The following is an 18,152-nucleotide window of genomic DNA, read 5'->3' as shown; positions in this document are numbered from 1 at the left end:
GTGCAAAGCCGGTATGACGCCATAGACGCTAAGTGATTTTCGTACGTTTGAGATGAAATATTGAGGAAAATCAGTGTGACGCGCAGAGACACTTGTATGTTGGGGAAAATCCGAAAATTTTGGATAATTTTGATAAGATTTTCCAAGCTGAATAAAAGCAGAGGTTATAACCCTGAAAACCGGGGCCCGTTTAACCGTTGATACGCCGATGGTCCCCATAAAAACATGGCGAAAATCGGAAACCAATAGATCAAAGGTGCCGATTTACATTAATATCATGACCACACGGAGATAATTTTTTGTTATATTTTACCATTAAATTCACTACAAACTTAGGACAATTTGGCAACCAATGAATTTTTTGAAATATACAAGAGACATTTTATAAAAGAGAAAATTCTTTCTGTGTATCATATTTTTCTGTCATGTTTTATTTTTAAAACGGAATTGCTCTGATTAGCTAATCTCCAGGTGGGGGCTCTTAAGATGAGATATTAGCCAATCAAAGGAATTCCGTTTTAATTCCGTTCCGCCATTTTTTCTCCATGGGGATGCACCCTTAGGGTGACTGAGCGCTCAGCGCTCACTGAGCTGCTTTTTCCGCTCTTCTGGCTGCGCGCTGCGCCGCTGCATACGGAGATAAACTAGGCTAGAATTAGTGGTTATGTTTTCCGAGCGTCTGAAAAATGCTAGAAAGCGCAGAAAGATAAAAGTGATCCAAGATTGAATGCGAACGTGAGTTTCTTCGTTTTATCTCTGTAATTACGACATACATTGAAAATACCGTAACATGTGTAGTATAAATAACCGATAATAACTATTACATACACAGAATAACATAATTGCGAGTACACGTCTGTTGGAGATCCGCGGGAGTCCTTTGAGGTCACACGACGACACGATGAAGAGATCGCACTCGCGAAGGGACGAGGAGGAGAGCGATGAACGTTATCGCAAGCGCAGGGACGACAAGCGTGGCGACGATCATAAGGAATCCAGGCATAACGGCGATCACCGGAGTTCCAACAAGCACCACGATGATCACAGGAGTTCCAGGCGCAACGACGAACGCAGAAGTTCCAGGCGTGACGACGATCACCGGAGTTCTAGACGTAACGACGAGCACAGAAATTCCAGGCGCGATGACGATCACCGGAGCGCCCGACGCGACGATCACAGAGATCGTAGGTACAACGAGGATCGCGAAGATCCCAGGGACAGCGACGTCGAAGCGAATGGGAAACGGAAAGCCTCGCCATCGCGCGAGAAGATTGGCAACAGGTACTACGGGGAACCGGATAAACCGCGAGAGAACCCGGAGGACGCCAAGCAGAAGCGAACGGTGGATCTTCTGACCTCGAGGACCGGAGGCGCGTACATTCCGCCTGCCAAATTGCGAATGCTCCAAGCGGAGATCACCGACAAATCGGGAGCCGCTTACCAGCGTATCGCTTGGGAAGCATTGAAGAAGTCGATCCATGGATACATCAATAAAGTTAACACCAGCAACATCGGGATCATAACGCGGGAGCTGCTGCACGAGAACATCGTACGCGGTAGAGGTTTGTTGGCGCGGTCCATCATTCAGGCGCAAGCCGCCTCTCCGACGTTCACTCCGGTTTACGCCGCACTGACATCCGTAATCAATTCCAAGTTCCCGAATATAGGCGAGTTGGTGCTGCAGCGACTCGTTCTGCAATTTAAACGTGGATTTAAAAGGAACGATAAACCTTTGTGCATATCTTCGGGAACTTTTATAGCGCATTTAGTTAACCAACGTGTGGCCTACGAGATTATCGCCCTGGAAATTTTGACTCTACTGTTGGAAACGCCGACGGACGATTCCGTCGAGGTAGCCATAGCATTTCTAAAAGAATGCGGTATGAAGCTGACGGAGGTGTCGCGAAGAGGCATCGAGGCTATCTTCGAGATGCTGAGGAATATCCTGCACGAGGGACAGTTGGACAAGCGAGTCCAGTACATGATAGAAGTTATGTTCCAGATCAGGAAGGATGGATTTAAGGATCACGAGGCTGTGCCCGAGGAGTTGGATCTCGTGGAGGAAGACAATCAAATCACACATTTAATAAGATTGGACGACAAGCTGGATGCACAAGATATATTAAACGTGTTCAAGTTTGACCCGGACTATCTTGCCTCTGAAGAGAAGTACAAGCAGTTGTGCAAAGAGATTCTCGGCTCGGACGTCAGCGAATCGGAAGGCGACGACGAGGAGGGTGAAGAGGAAAGCTCGGACAACGATAGCGGCGCGGAACAGGCCGAGGGAAAGGAAGGGCTGATACTCGACAACACGGAAACGAATCTGACCGCGCTTCGACGAACTATATACCTGACGATACACTCTTCGCTTGATTTTGAAGAGTGCGCGCATAAATTGATGAAGATGCAACTGAAACCTGGACAGGAGATCGAGTTGTGCCACATGTTTTTGGACTGTTGCGCGGAGATGCGGACGTACGAGAAGTTCTTCGGCCTCCTGGCCGGTCGGTTTTGCGCAATAAACAAAATGTATGTCACGCCCTTCGAGCAAATCTTTAAGGATTCGTACAGCACGATACACCGCCTCGACACCAACAAGCTGCGAAATGTATCGAAATTTTTCGCTCACTTACTGTTCACGGACTCCATATCGTGGAGCGTACTTTCGTGCATAAAGTTGAACGAAGAAGACACCACGAGTTCGAACAGGATTTTTATCAAAATTTTGTTTCAGGAGCTCTCTGAATATATGGGTCTTGCAAAGCTAAATGAACGAGTTAAAGATGTGACGTTGCAATTTGCGTTCGAAGGACTGTTTCCCAGGGACGATCCGAAGAACACCCGTTTCGCAATAAATTTCTTTACGTCGATCGGTTTGGGTGGTTTGACGGACGACCTGAGAGAACATTTGAAGTCCCATCCAAAGCCGGTTGCTGTGCCCGCATTACCTGCCAAGGAAGAAGAGCCCTCGAGCTCCGACAACGAGTCTACCAGCTCGTCATCCAGCTCAAGCTCGTCTAGTTCGTCGTCAACCGATTCTTCATCGTCTTCGTCATCGGAGGATGAAGATCTGGCAAAGAAGAAGAAGAAGAAGAAGAATGTGCAGCATAAACGAAAAGAAAAGAAATCTAACTCGAAGAAGGAAAATCAGAAGGAAGAGAAAGCGCAAAGTAAGAAGAAGAAAAGCAAGACAAGGGATAAATAAAACAGATAGGAATTAAGTAGAATAAATATAATAAATCCTTTTTTTATATAAGTTAATTGTATGATAAATATCTATATATATATTCTGTACACACACACACACACACACAAATTATATTCTACGACTTACGTTTTACAAATTCTTTAGACTTCCAAGTAAGCGAGAATAATAAATCAAGATACAATATTTATTCTACTTGTATACTTTTTATTATTCGATAAAGATTACATTTAAGATTAGCTCTGGTTTTTTCAATTAATAATTTAATTACGTAGGAAAGCTACTTCTATCGTTCTCATCATTTTATTATATTCTGTGATGTTTTAATATTTCCAGAAAAACGGGGCGAGAAGCGCCTGTGCATTTCCAAATAATTTTCTCGGAATTTAGCTAACGATCTTTATCCATTTTCGCAACGCGCTAAGGACGGCGAACGGAGCTGGCTGCTCCCCGGAAAATGGGGGAGAGCGCGTCATCGTCAAAGTCGACACCGGAGCCTCGTGCCGTCCCTGACAATGAACACAAGATGGCAACGATACCAAGAGCGCGCACGCCGTCGGCCGCGCCTCCACGTCGTCGCTCGCGGATGCGTGTGCGGCATTACCCACCACGCGCCGTTGCTGCGAGTGTGTGTGCGTAACGCGCGGGGAGGTACGCAAGCTATTTTGACGGGAAGGTCACATGACTAGACGGCTGTCGGCGTCCGATTCACACAGACGCGTGCCGCCGACCGCGCGTCGTAACCGAGCTATGCGCGTTGCGGCCTACGGCCTACGTCGGATCGCGCTCGCGCGCGCGCGCGTGTGTGGATTGGTACACACACGTGTATGACGCGCACACACCTGCTTTTCTCTGACGGGCGTCGCGCGACGCGGCGAGGGGGCCGCAGGGGTCTGGCCATCAGGACCGTGGAACGGAGACGGAGAGAAATTCGTAATGGGTGATAAAGTTAAAAATTGTTCTCTCATCTGGTCTCCGCATTTTCTTATTGTTTATTATATTTTTAGATGTCGGTATGTGTCACGGCTTTGATGAAATCCTCTTTGGCGCGTCCTGGAAGTCCTAGATTAGATGAAATCCTTATCTGCTTTCTATCACGCTACATCCTCATCCTGGACCAAGCTGAGACAATAGTCCGCGCGCGGAGCGATACCGACATCCCGAGTGCTACGCAAGCAGGCTTCTTCCTTCTATCCTAAATACCAGATCCACGTACGCGATCCATATGTGTCGTAGGCGTTGTAGCTGTAGGAACAAAGCATGAGGCGAGAAAAACGCCTGTGGGGGGGACCAAGATCGCAAGGAGCACCGGTATATAATTCATGATAATTAGTCTAAAATAATACGAGCGTTTCGCGTGGATCATACACGACGATGTAGTAACATCAGTCTGTTGTTTTCTTACTCCGGCACTGTTCGCGACAGGCGCGGTGGTGCGCAGTAGGTGGCCGGTTGTCGCGAGAAGGGGGAAGAAAAGGGAGGAGTGGCCGACGTCGTCTTCGTCGTCTTCGTCGCCGCCGTGGCGGCGGCGGCCGCGATGCTCGTAGAGGGGAACGAGACAGGCATGCCGAGTTTACGGTGATTCTTTACCACCGAGCGGACGCGTGCGCGCGGCCGAGCGGAGCTCGCGGCACGCACACCAAGAGGCGTGCGTGCAGAAACGCGCGCGTGCACGTACCGGGTGCCTCTGAGAAGTTAAACGTAGGATTCCAACAGGGAGACCGCAATCGAGGATTCAAAAGGATCGAGGGAAACCTCGAAAGAGCTACGTTCTTGCGTAAAGCGATCGGAGACCAGCTCTAACGTTGGTCCGTCAGGTAGACGACGAATCCTTATCCTCTTCCGATCTCAAAACTATCTCAAATAAAATTTAAACGATATATATTTAACATTGGAAAGAAATGCGAAGAAACTAAAAAGGTATCGTGTTGCAGGCGAGCGTCAGTAAAAGTAAGAAGCGAGTCCGCAAGCTACTTTCTCGCCACGCGGTATATGGAGCCGGTTGAACGCTGCACGTGTACGTGCGAAAAGTGTGCCCGTACGTGCGCACGCACACAGCCAGAAAGCGAGAGTGTGCGCGTGTATTCTGCATGAGAGGAGACAGTCTCTCAAGGGCTCCGCCGTCCGCCGTCTCCGGGTCTCGTCTCGTGTTTACGCGGTCGCGCGCGCATGTGTACAGCACAGCCGCGGACATCGCCGAGGGAGTGAGAAAGATAGAGAGAGAAGGAGAAAGAGCAAAAAAGCGCGGAGAAGGGCCCCTCCGCTCGCGCGTCAGGGCAAAAAGACTTCGCGGAGCGGGAAGGCGGGAACGGGATAGAAAGAGAGAAAGAGAGGAACGAGAGACGGAACATCCACACACGGTCGTCGTCCACGAAAGCGCGGCGAGCGAGGAGGAGAAGCGTGCGTGAAAAGCGTACGCATATATCGCGGAGGCCTGCCCGCCGTTGTCTCGTTAGCGTCTGTGCACGAGGAGAAACAGAGAGAAAGAAACAGAGAGTAGGAGAGACAGAGAAATATTCGCGTCGCAGCTCGTGCGTGCGTGAGTGCGTGCAGCGTGCATTCCCATGCGGCGGATGGTTCGTCGGTTTCCACGTCGTCGCCCGGGAACGGAATCGTCGTCATCGGCTCCTCTCGCGGCGCGGTAAGAAATATGCGTGCTCCCGCTGCGAGTGTCGGCTACCCGTCGTCGTCTCGTCCACGATCATACGGATCGTACGGTGCGTGCTCCGCCACCGCTAACGCCGCCACCGCCGCCGTCGCCGTCGCCGTCGCCGCCGCCGTCGTCGCCGTCGTCGCGATCGATACGCCATTGCGTCGCGACGTGCCGACGGGTAAATCGCTCGTCTGACGATGCCAGTCGTGCTGGTGGTCGCGCTCCAGTGATGCGATAATATTTCGCCGGACGTCGGACGTATCATCGCCGACATCCTCGTTGTTGTTGGCCGCGCGCGCGGTGGCGCGGCGTCCCGATAGCGATCGTCGGCGACGCCAGTAGCGACAGCGACAGCGACGACGAGGAGGTGGTGGAGGAAGAGCAAGGAGGTGGGGAATCGGGGGAATGTCGTCGACGGGACGGCCGACGCTGATAACGTGCACCATCCGCGGCATCAGCAGTGCGCCGTGCCGTGGTGATGTGTGACGGACAGAGAGATGATAAATAGAAGCGCGCGCGCGTGTGTCTGCCTGCGCGAGTACAGTGAGCAACGTGCGAGCGACGATAAATAGACAGCAGACATATACATTATATATAGTGCACATATAGTGTGTGTGTATGTGTATATAAAGCATGTGCCATTTCGTTGTCCGTAGATTGCGTTCGATAAGACTGTGAGACTTGGCCCCCGCGCCCCGCTATGGATCGTTGGCCCGCCGTATCCGTGACCGTGCTGCTTTCGTCGCGCATCGAATTCGCGGCTGCGAGAACGTCGCGTTGAAAACCGCCGTCGCCGCCGTAGGAGGAAGAGGAGGAGGAGGAGGAGCTGGTGGTGGTGGTGGAGAAGAAGAAGAAGACGACAAACGACGAGACGACGACGAAGTGGAAGAGGAAGAGGGCAGTAGGAGAGAACGAGAGGGGAGTTCGCGACAGAAACGGAGGGAACTCGCGAGGAGGAGGCTCTCTCGTTCGGAGGACGGCGCTCGCTGCGTACGATCTCCGCGTTAACGCGCTTTTCTGCCCGCGAAAGCGCGCGCGAGGGAGAGAAGCAGAAAGAGAGTGAGAGGACCGCGGACAAAGGGGACGAGAGAGACGGACGCCGAGAGCGGCTAGCGGCTTTATCATGTTGTACGTGGAAGTGGTGGCATCGCGGGATCGCGGGTCGCGGCGGTAGTCGCATCGTTGTCTTCGTCGGCGACGCGTAATGCTGCCGCGGCGGGAGGGGCGGACATAGGGAGGAAGGAAGGACGCGCGAACGGGTTATACGCGTGTAACTCGGCCTCTCGTGCCGGACGAGAGCGGAGTGAGCGAGAGTGCGTGCGAGCGAGCGAGAAGAAGAAGAGAGAGAGAAAAGATAGAAAGAGAACGACCGAGGAGGGGGCCTCGTAGCGCGGGTTAGAATACCCCGTTCGGCACGGAGAGGATGGACCCGTGTCTGTCTCGCGGCGCGACACGTCGATCCGCGAGCGAGCGCGAGGAACGTGGTGGAGGCCGCGCTGCTACGACGACGACGACGGCGACGCGCTGGGACCGAGTAACATGGAAGTGGAATCGCGAGGAAGCCGAGTTGTTGTCGCGCCAGTTGTCGTGCTAGTGCCCGGTTCTGCTGCCTTGACATCCGCGACATAAATAAATTTTGCCGGATGGTCCGAGTGTAATACGGAATATATTGTGTACATCAACACTACGTAAATACAAAGCGATAATCGAATGTGCTGAGAGAGATCCGTCACCGTGCAGCGTGTGTGTCGGAGCATACGGTTGGAGTGGCGGCGGTGATATCGTTGCCCGCGCTCTCGTGCTCCGTTTCTCTTCCTCTGGGGGGAACCACGCTTCTCGGATACGCGCGCACAATGGAGACGCTATTGCCCGGCAGTACCGCCGCCGGCCAGTCGTACAGTCCGCAGTTGAAGACCGTCCTCAAGACCTATCAGCTGTCGGCCGTCAAGAGCCTGCAGGGTCCCAGCTCGGCCCTGCTGGGCATGGACTGTAAGGCCCTGCTGCACGAGCAACAGTCGGCGACCTCGTGCTTCTCGCCGCCCGCTGTCAGTCGTCAGGCGGCGGCCAACTGCGGCCTGGAGTCACCCGTGGAGTCGCAACCGCCCAAGAGCTTAGTCGAGAAGGAGGTTCGCGAGACGTTGGCGGCGGCGCGCACGTTGACGCCCGTCCCGAAGGCGCCCCGCTCGTTGGAGGACTCGGACGAGGACCGTCCCGCGGCGGCGGCGACGGCGGCGGCCGACCGTCCGAAGGTCGGCTGCGAGAAGCGCGAGCTCGAGTTTCAGATACCGATACTCACGGCGCCGGATCAGAGCTGCTCCGAGAGGTGCGAGACGATCCTCGAGGGCGAGAGGATCTCGTGCTTCGTGGTGGGCGGCGAGAGGAGATTGTGCCTGCCGCAGATACTGAACACGGTGCTGCAGGACTTCTCCCTGCAGCAGATCAATCAGGTGTGCGACGAGCTCCAGATCTATTGTTCGCGCTGCACCCGGGATCAGCTCGAGGAGCTCAAGCACTCGGGCATCCTGCCGCGCAACGCCCCGTCCTGCGGTCTCATCACCCAAACCGACGCCGAGAGGCTCGTCAGTGCTCTGCTGTTACGGACAGAGTCCTGCGATCCCACCCAGATCGGCCCGGCGGCGCCGGACTGTCTCGATAAGAAAACGTGTAAGAACGAGGAAGAGGAGGAGACGATTGTTAAGTTCAAAGTGTATCACGAATGTTTCGGCAAGTGCAAAGGCATTTTCGATCCGAAGCTATTCGAGACGGACGACTCTGTGTGCATCGAGTGTCTGGAGTGTGGCTATCAGTTTTCTCCCCAACGCTTCGTGAGACACGCTCACAGATCGCTGGAGAACCGCACCTGCCACTGGGGTTTTGATTCCGCCAACTGGCGGTCGTATCTGTTGCTCTCCCGCGATCAACAACACTACAACAAATCGCTCAGCCTCTTTCGGGAGCTGAAAGAGAGGCATCTTGTGTTGAACTCCAAGCGAAAGCTAGAGGTATTATCGCTCAATGTGTTTTCTCTTTAAAAATAAGATGATAATTTTGATGTTACAAATGTGTGTGTATACTGTGTATGTTTAAAGCAGTGAACACAAAATTAAATGTAACGTCGCTTAATATATCTGGAGAGTATATATGGACCCAAATATCTATTTTAGCTGCGACATGAGCACGAGAGATTGATTAAGCGCACAAAGAAGGACATGGGGAAGGACGACTGTGCTGGAATCTACAATGGCAACGGTTTGGCGATGTACCATCCTGTATCCCAAATCGCCACTGATTCCTACTTGCAGATGCAATGGGCGGTTTTCGAGCTCGCTGCCAGAGGCGCAGCTTTTCAACCTTGGAATGCTACGGGCAATTGCAAGCACAGGGACAAGTAAGTATGGCGATCGCATCGCCACGATTCTAGCTACATAGCGAGAATTTTTCGATTATTTGGAATTCATATACACGTATACATCCTCGCGTATTCCAAACAGCCGCACACTCATATAGTAAAACCTGTTAGCGCGGAGAGGTAAACAATTTTAACGATTCTGGGAATAATCTGATATATTGTAATTAAATCATAAGGACCCCCAAAAGTTCAATAATTGAGAAGTCAGGGCAGTACGTTGCTTGCGATTATCGTGTGCTTATTTTCACGCGCGGGAATAGCCGTCCGCGAAATCTTATGTCCGTAGCTCGCGGCATAGCGATCCTTCCGACCTGCGACTCCTTCGACCATTCGCGCACAGGAAGTGAGAACGCTCTAATTATTGCAACGGCTGAAGATGGCTCAAAACTGAGCCGAAACGTATCGAACACTGTTTGGAATGTGAAGAAAAATAATAAATTCTATTGAATTTACGCCCCAGGATCAGCGTCTGACTCTTACTGCCCTGACTTCTCAAATATTGTAATTAATTCTAATTTTTTTTTTACATTGGTTGTTTCGTTAATGCACCTACATATGTTTTATCCGTTTATCGCATACATCAAATTCTTAGATCTTCGTAGCTCGGTCAACAGACTACACTGACAATTAGCTGAGTGAACAATCATCGATATCGTTGCTCGGAGGGTTTTCAAAACGTTTTAGAAAGATTCCGAAAATCAGGTCAGATTCTACGAAAAGCAGAATCCGCGCAACCGATTCCGGGGAATGAGAATTCGATCGGCGAATGGAAACGACGTGAATAATCGCGCTCTAATTTTATAAAATAAACGCTACATTGACAGATCAGACAAAGAACTTCACTCTCTCGTTCGGAGTCCGACATCGCATTCTATTTCACGTGAAATAAGTGTGGCGATTATATCGTCAGATACTTAACCGCCGAAACAGCGCCGACCATAATTAAAATAAAATCTACTTTTGTTAACAGTTCATCGTTGGTGCCTGCTTATCTCAGTCGAGGTCCACCCGTACTGCAGCATCCCGAGCGAGTCATCCCGCTTTCGGAGTGTGAGCGTTTCGAGCCGCATTTCCAACCTAATGTGGCGTTGGCGCCTATACCGGCACCCGCACAAATAAGTCAGATACCGCCACCCTCGTCTGTTCATCAGCAACGACGGCATCATCACGAACATCGTCGTCACAGTCATCGCTCTTCGAGTCCCACGTGTGAGAAACAGGAGCTGTTGTCGTCCGCCAGTGTTAAGATAGAGAAAACGTCGCCGAGTCAAGCGCCGGCTATTGGTTCTTATCCTCTGTACTATATGTCTGATGAAAATAAGAAGGAGGCGGCGCTGCCAAAGGACAGAAAGGAGAAGGAAGGCGAGGAGGAGGAGAGCAGCGCGGCGGTGACATCGTCCACTGTAAGCGTGGAACCTACACCGCTGGCGGCTTCCTCCGAAGTCGGCACCTCCTCGCCATCGGAAAGCGATTCCGACATGGATGGTACCGTAGCGGCGGATCTCGAGGAACGTTTGAAGGCACTGGACGTACCGCAGGACGTGATAGAGCTGGCGCATCGCGTGGCGTTGCAGAACGCGCAGCTGCGACATCATCGGCGATCGAATGCTCGTGAAATCTCGAAGCTACGCAGTCAACTGCACATGCAGAAATTACAGCAGCAGCAGCAGCAACAGGAATCCACTGCCGTCGTCGTCGACGATGAAAGTCAAGACAAGAAGGAGGATGCGACAGGGACGACGGCGACGGCGCCGCGTTCCAGCGCGGCCGACAGCACCGAGGGCGGCAACGAGGAGACTGACGCTGCTGCGAGTTTACCATCGAACAATAAAGAGTCTAAGCCCGCCAGCGTAGCGACCAATAACGAGTCGGATCAGTGATTAGGATAACGCGGAAGTTATTTAACACACATACACCCACAACTGCTCAGCGATTACCGCGACAACGCTCATCCGTTGGCCGAATAAGCATGCACTGAGTTTAGTTACGTTAGGTACATATATATATATATATATACATATATATTTACGATTCTAAACTAAACAATAAACTGTCTAGGTTTATGTGATACGCGACAAGCCTTTAAACGTTATCGCAAATAGTTCGGAGTTTTTACTAGGTAAGTAAAACACGTGCTGTCCAACTCAAAACATCGGGCTGATGGAGTCCTCGCGCTTCATACTCATATTTCGTGAAATTCGAACCGAGCGACCGACCAACCACTGTCAGCGACGATAGCTTGCCTTCCATGTCTGTCGATAGCTACGCGCGATACGTCCACTTCCTGTTTGCATTTTAGCGTTCCGCGGATAACGAAAAAAAAAAATGATACACGTCCTTTTCCGAAATGAATTTCGACTTGTCGAGTCTATGGTGCCGCGAAGACAAACGTGTTGCTCCGTTGACATTTCGTCTCCCAACCATGGGTAATGTTAACGGATTTGATGAAAGAGTGATACTCCCGGTGGGAGATGTGGCAAACCGATACCACGAGTTGGACAGCGACGTCAGGTATACTTGTATCGGTCGATTTTTTTATTAAAATCGAATGTAGATATTGTATTATATCGAAACAGGGGAGGTAGATTTAATGGATTACACCGCGCCAATAAAACGATTACATTTAAAGGGTATAATATAATGAGACATTTCGTATATATTAAATATATACGAAGTGTAAAGAAAGATTTTTACTATATAATTCTGATTCTTGAACATGTGAGTGATAAGAAAGAGTGAGGAGAGAAAGAATGTGCGTGTATGCGTGCGAGAGATTTCTAGTGAGAATGAATTTAGATTGCTTCCCATTCACATCTTGGTAGTCATGATCGCATAATGTAAATACATTGTGGCATCATAGGTGTATGTTTATAACTAATTACAGTATCATGACGAAATAATGTTAAAGTACAAAAAACCTAGGTGCTATATTGTTATTCTAGGTATGCTGTAAGCATAAACCTGGGTGTGTTCCAGCAGCTCGTACTACATTGTAATTGCCCAGAACGTTATATACACGTTCCAAAACCGACTCGCTAACGACTAAAAATCTTGTGATTAACGCGTATAAGTAGGATCTGCTTTTTTATTCGACGAAAAAGCTCGGTCCAAGCCTAATCACGTCAATAAGAAAGTGAGGAGGGAAAAAGAAATTTGCGTTTTTTTTAAATTATTTATTTGGTACCTACAGTAGGACCATAACTCGAATCATCGTTGATAATAACGTATTTTCGATTGTTTCTTGATATTTCAAGTATTTACGTGATTATCGAATCGTTTAATTTATTAATGGCATAAGAAAAGTGATTTATACACAATAAAGGCCATTGCACGTAACAAAGTTTTAGTCATGATCGTAAGGCAATAAGAAAATAGACCACGCACACTCGATTATTCTTCGAGCTTAAGGAGAATAATCGACTGTGCGTGGTCTATTTTTTTACGGCCTTACGATTATGACTAAAACTTTGTTACGTGCAATGGCCTTAAGTCACTATATACGAATCGTCGACGATCGTATAGTCATGTTGTTTTTTTCTCTTTTTTCAAAAATGTTCTAAATATTTTCTTAAAAATGTATATGCTTTTTTTTTCGGGATCGCGGCTAAAAGCGTAACGGGAATTCTATTGATCGAATCGTACGTGTAGACACGTACTGTATATAATTTCTGTTGAATACAATGTTTTGTTATTAATATATGATATTTTTACGAAGATTCGCAGCTGGAGAACCCACATCTTTAATATATATATTTATTTTGTACATATATTATTGTTGATACATATCATTTTAGTTGTATTTAATATATATATATATATATATGAAAAATGGTCCTACTGTGAAAGAGAGAACGGGAGATGGGCAGAAAATGTTGGCCGTGCTGAGAGTAGCGTTTCCAGTTTTGTCAACATCGAAAAATTACCTAAAGAGAGAAATATCTTAAAGCGGAGAGAGGAAGACGCTATCAGCTCTGGCCGCGATTTCTGCGTGTCTCTCGAGTTTTTAGCAGAGACCGAGTGTTAAATTATGTTGGACATAATTTGTCTGTATGTGGATTGATTTTTTTTTTTTATTTCTATACAGATGTTTTTCCTGCATGAGAATACTCCATATATATACGAAAATGTCCGTGTATCAAATTTATATTATACGCCACGATATAAAGGGAGAAATAGATTTTTTTAATATATTCATACGAAGTATATATAATTGAAGCATGAACAAACAAGCAAGATATTATATGCACGTGTAAAAGAGGATGTAGATACAGAAAAGAAAATACATATATACGAGATATTATATACGCAAGAGGGTAAGTTTTATTACGGACTCTGTTGTCATTTATTGCACATACAATCGAGAAATGCGTGATAGAGATGTTTGCCTTTTTATCCCTCATTATTTTTTTTCTCTCTACCATATTACGCAATACTTTTATTTTGTCGTCCGAATACTTTGACGGAGTTCCCAGTGACACGATATAACAATCTTCGATTTAAATTATAGACTTATCACTCGAATATATTTGTAAAAGTGGGTGTACACGAGCGAGCGATTGGCGAAGGTGAACTTTGTGGAAATTTGAAAGATGTTCATCATACATAATGCAAACGGAACGGTTTGTTAACGTTGGTTTCGCGTTCGGACTGATTAAAGTAAGACGGTACGTCAAAGGAGGTGCCAAAGAGAAATTTAAAATCCTCACTCTTTCGTTTGTTATTCGTTTTCGCTCGGCCTGTACCCACCTTAAAGGTGTAATCTTGATTTTATACTGACTGAAATTTTCTTTTCGAGATATAATTGCTTTTTACGCGTGCCCAAGTGCAGGATACGAGAAACTGACACGGGGATGGTATGACGGGCACGCACGTCCGTTTACACACGTCCCCGCGGTCAGCGATATGATAGCTGTACGACAACGCAAACCGTACACACTTGCATTATATTTCCATTGTGTAGCAAAACATGATGATTAAATACATGATTGCGTATCGAAAACATATACACGCGTATATACATATGCCGAGACTGCTTCGAAGATCTCTTATCGTACATAACATTTGTCTTTTCTCTTTATCTCTTTTCTCTTGTTTTTAAATATAGCTACGGCAGTGCCAGTATAATTCTTCATCGGGAAATTAAAAAAAAAAGGAAAAATTTTGGGGACTAGAAGCAGCGAGAAATTGATCGTGCGTTTCTATATGCTCATAGGAAAGAGAGAACGAGAAAAAGAAATGAACTCACCGCGGGTACTCGATTCTGGATGATGTGATTTGGAGTAAATGTTAGATTTTCAAAGCAATCTGTTAATATAAAGCTGACGATGTATGAGGTAATCGCGACGATGTAGAATATAGAATACATTCATTATATATACATATATATATATAAATATATGCCCTATGTAACATTCGGTCAATATACATAAGATACGTTACATTGTGTGTAATGTTACAGTAAGATAAGCATCCCACCTAAAGGTATAAAAGAATGTAATAGTCTATGTTTTTCATACACACGTACATACAATACACACACTCAGTTTATCGTAGAGTTTACCTAGGACGTAAAGAGTAAAAAGATAATTCGTAATACCTAAATAATCATATAATACAGATCGGTTTCGAATATACGTTTGAAGTCTGCGTATAATGAAAAGAAGGGAAAGGGGCGAATTTCGGTTTCGGCGAATCGTGTAAACTGCCATGACTTAAAAAAAATGTATTTCACTTTCGCGGGGACGATGTATTTTCATTTTCGTGACGGAAATATATACTGACAAATTACAAAAAGGGAAATGGAGAAGTACGTACGTACGATGCCCGATTCCAGGAGAAGGGAAGAAAGGGGATTGTATATTAATTGGATCACGTTACGCGGGCGATATTCGACATGCGTCTTGAATATGTAATGTATAATTATGACGCGCAAAAACGCACGATATGTCGAAACATTGCTGATACCCGTTCGACCAGCGAGCTCCCGGGAGCAGACGTCGGAAGTGATTTTTATCGTACGCTTCGCTAATATTATCTCTGTTGTTATTATATGTTTAGTCTGACTTTCGAAACACGGTTTGTAAAGTGCTAGCTGATACGACCTACCACGTGTGCGTGCGTGTGTGTACCTCCCTCGTATCTATATATCTCGCTTTCGCGATATATAGTTTGCCGATTAGAAAAATCTCATCTCTCCCCGGCACATTCGTCGAAATCGCGCGGATTTTCGTCCAATCCATCGGCGCCGATGACGCGCGTGTTATCGGCGATATCATTATCGTCGAATGTACGGCGCGCGCGTACACGTGCCCGACGTTATATATTGTACATGTACCTTGTCGTTCTATTTTTGACTTATTACGAAAACAAGAGAATCGTAAAGGCGAGATCGCGCGCCCGTTCGATACCCAGAGAGACGTGTATGCGTGTGTGTGTGTGTGTGCACGCACACGCGTACGCGCACGCCGAGGAGGAAAATAAGCTATTTGAATAGACGATAAGGCGTATATGAGCGTTTGTGCGATAACAAAATAAACAGGCTGATGGCGGAATATCGTTGTGCGGCGCGAAGGCGAGGACTTTGCCCCGCGACGCGCCGCCGTATCTAAACTGCAACTTAGCGGAAATTCCAATAGCGACAAATAGTGACCTATAATCGGCGATATAATCTGTAAACGCGACAACACACGAAATCTCTGCATTCTATGCGTTCTGCTCGAAAAGCCAATCCCGTATCTGGCGCGCTATGGTTACAGCCATCCCAGACTTCGTAAATGTCCGCGAGAACGTCTTCTCGAGCGTACGAGATTTTTTCAAGATGTCATTTAGATATTCTCTTGAATGTCCTCGATCTTTGAGACGATCGTTCAAACATTCTCTGGGCGTCTTAATTTTTTAAGGCGTCGTTTAAACATCCTTTTAGATGTTCTAAATTTTTTGATATCGTTTAGCCGTCTTTCGGGCGTTTTAAAAATTTTTCAACGCCTTTTAGATACCTTTTAAATATTCTTTAGAAAAACGTCCTAAATTTTGGAGGCGTTGTTTAGACACTTTGTAGACATTCTAAATTTTTAAAGTTATTTAATCACCTTTTTACGACGTCGTCTAGACAATTTTTTCGTCGTTTGGGTACGAGACGCTGTTGTCTGATATTGTTATCGTAAATTTATTTAACGGTGGAAATAGCGGAAAAATTATTTAATAAACGCACCAAGAACGCGTCGCGCGAGCTCCAAGAAGGCAGAAGGAAAGCTAACGAGATTTTTTTTGTACGCAGTATAGTTTATTTTCTCAATTTTTATATATATTTATATATAAAAGTTAAGAAAATCTATATATATATATATATATTACAAAAATATATATTATATTGTAACATATAATATATATTATAAAAAATATATATTCTCTCTTTTATTTATTGCATCGATCCGCGAAGAATTGTGTCGAGCATTAGAGTAAAAAGAATATCTCGCGACTGCGCTAAGATTTATAATTCTTAAGAACTCCAACGTGTCATTGAACTATACACACAACAAAGTGCAATACGAAAGTACAAAGTCTGACCTCCTGTTCTCTCGAATTTTATAAATCCCCTCCCCACGGAGAGGGAGAGAGAAGACGAAGAAGGAAGAAGAAACGAAGAGAAATCGATCGATCGCTCCTCTTTAAAGTGTTCTGCGCCCTCGCGGTTGTAAAGAACCGCGAGGGCATAATAAATTAGCGACGACGAGCGCGCGCCCCGGCTCTCTTTCGCGGCTTATACACGAGATCTTATCCAATGCGTGATCGTATCTGTGCACCGCGATAAATTTACCCCGGATAATACAGTGGAACTTCATTTTATATAAGAGCTCGGCCCGCTACGTTCTCGAAGTTTCGTCTTCGCCGTGGATATGTAGTTGCGCTGTATTATTAAAAAAAAAAAAAAAAAATAGGGACGATTTTGTACCGAATCGATTTTGTACCTATTTCACAGCCATACATATTACACACCGCACACACACATACATGCACACACATACATACGATCAACACACACGTACAAACGATCCTTCGTTAAAATCTCGCGATTTCTGTACGCCTGAAGCATACGAGTAGTATATTATATAGAAGCATTTCTACGGTCTCATATATTAACCGGAGTTAACGTTAATGGTACCTAAAGTAGTCGATCCGCAAATCTAATGACTAAATATTCGGCACAATTACTGACATAATAACTGTACATATATATACGAATATTTTCCAGAAAGAGATGACGAAAAAAACCAAGTAATACCCGCAATTGTTAAGCATATAAGTCAGAAGAGCTCTGTTATATAGACAAGAACGAATATACCACCGTCGTTTATATTAATTGAATACAATAAAAGCAAGTTTCGAGCAAAATCTTCGTGTATGTTTTACCCTGTGTCGTCGCCCGTTGAGCTTCGAAATTTCATTTTAGTTCAATGAAAATGACATTCGAATTTCTTATATTATTTCGTTATATAATAAGATAGTAAACCCTTTCGTTAAACGAAAAAATTTAATTGGAAAAAGATAACCCTCAATTAGCACACATGTGCTAATTCGCACCACTTTTTTTTCGTTCAGCACTTTATATATTTCAATTTTTCATATAAAATCATTTCTTTTTCGTAAAATAAAGTGCACTACTCGATTGCCAGGGAAATTTTACATAAATTTTTATGAAAAATGACTGAGATACGACAGTTAAAAGTTGTCAAAATCTCAAATCGCACTAGTGTGGCATTTGAGGTGACCCAACCGAGGTGTGCTAATTGAGGGATAATTATTGCGGGTACTCATTTCCAGGTAGCAAAACGACGTTTAAACGCGTCTTAATTATATACGTATTGTTGACGTTAGAGACGTCATGT

The 18,152-nt window shown here is 46.4% G+C and overlaps 2 protein-coding genes and 1 pseudogene across 2 annotated transcripts; 2 read left to right on the top strand and 1 right to left on the bottom strand.

The window, feature by feature from the left end:
• The first annotated feature begins 562 nt into the window (after positions 1-562).
• Ncm (pre-mRNA-splicing factor nucampholin) lies at positions 563-3,444 on the top strand. Its single transcript, XM_071784899.1, has 2 exons — positions 563-735; positions 833-3,444. Exon 2 carries the CDS (start codon positions 902-904, stop codon positions 3,203-3,205), a length of 2,304 nt encoding a protein of 767 aa, XP_071641000.1. The 5' UTR covers positions 563-735; positions 833-901; the 3' UTR covers positions 3,206-3,444.
• Positions 3,445-5,175: 1,731 nt separating this feature from the next.
• LOC139817090 (uncharacterized) lies at positions 5,176-6,493 on the bottom strand (annotated as a pseudogene).
• Positions 6,494-6,579: 86 nt separating this feature from the next.
• On the top strand, positions 6,580-17,658 carry LOC139817089 (uncharacterized). The gene is made up of 3 exons (XM_071784900.1): positions 6,580-8,860; positions 9,023-9,246; positions 10,238-17,658. The coding sequence occupies exons 1-3, from the start codon at positions 7,712-7,714 to the stop codon at positions 11,145-11,147; spliced, it is 2,283 nt and encodes a 760-aa protein (XP_071641001.1). The 5' UTR covers positions 6,580-7,711; the 3' UTR covers positions 11,148-17,658.
• The last annotated feature ends 494 nt before the right edge of the window (positions 17,659-18,152 follow it).

Source organism: Temnothorax longispinosus, chromosome 8 (assembly GCF_030848805.1).
Source record: "Temnothorax longispinosus isolate EJ_2023e chromosome 8, Tlon_JGU_v1, whole genome shotgun sequence".
NCBI classification, from domain to species: Eukaryota; Metazoa; Arthropoda; class Insecta; order Hymenoptera; family Formicidae; genus Temnothorax; species Temnothorax longispinosus.
Note: the sequence above shows the minus strand (reverse complement) of the source record. Positions and strands in the feature narration are given on the sequence as shown.

Bases quoted from the DNA above. Each gene is read 5' to 3' on its own strand.
- Ncm (XM_071784899.1), top strand. From the start codon at position 902: ATGAAGAGATCGCACTCGCGAAGGGACGAGGAGGAGAGCGATGAACGT.
- LOC139817089 (XM_071784900.1), top strand. From the start codon at position 7,712: ATGGAGACGCTATTGCCCGGCAGTACCGCCGCCGGCCAGTCGTACAGT. The intron at 8,861-9,022 runs GTATTATCGCTC...TATCTATTTTAG, and splicing joins ACTCCAAGCGAAAGCTAGAG to CTGCGACATGAGCACGAGAG. The intron at 9,247-10,237 runs GTAAGTATGGCG...TTTTGTTAACAG, and splicing joins AATTGCAAGCACAGGGACAA to TTCATCGTTGGTGCCTGCTT.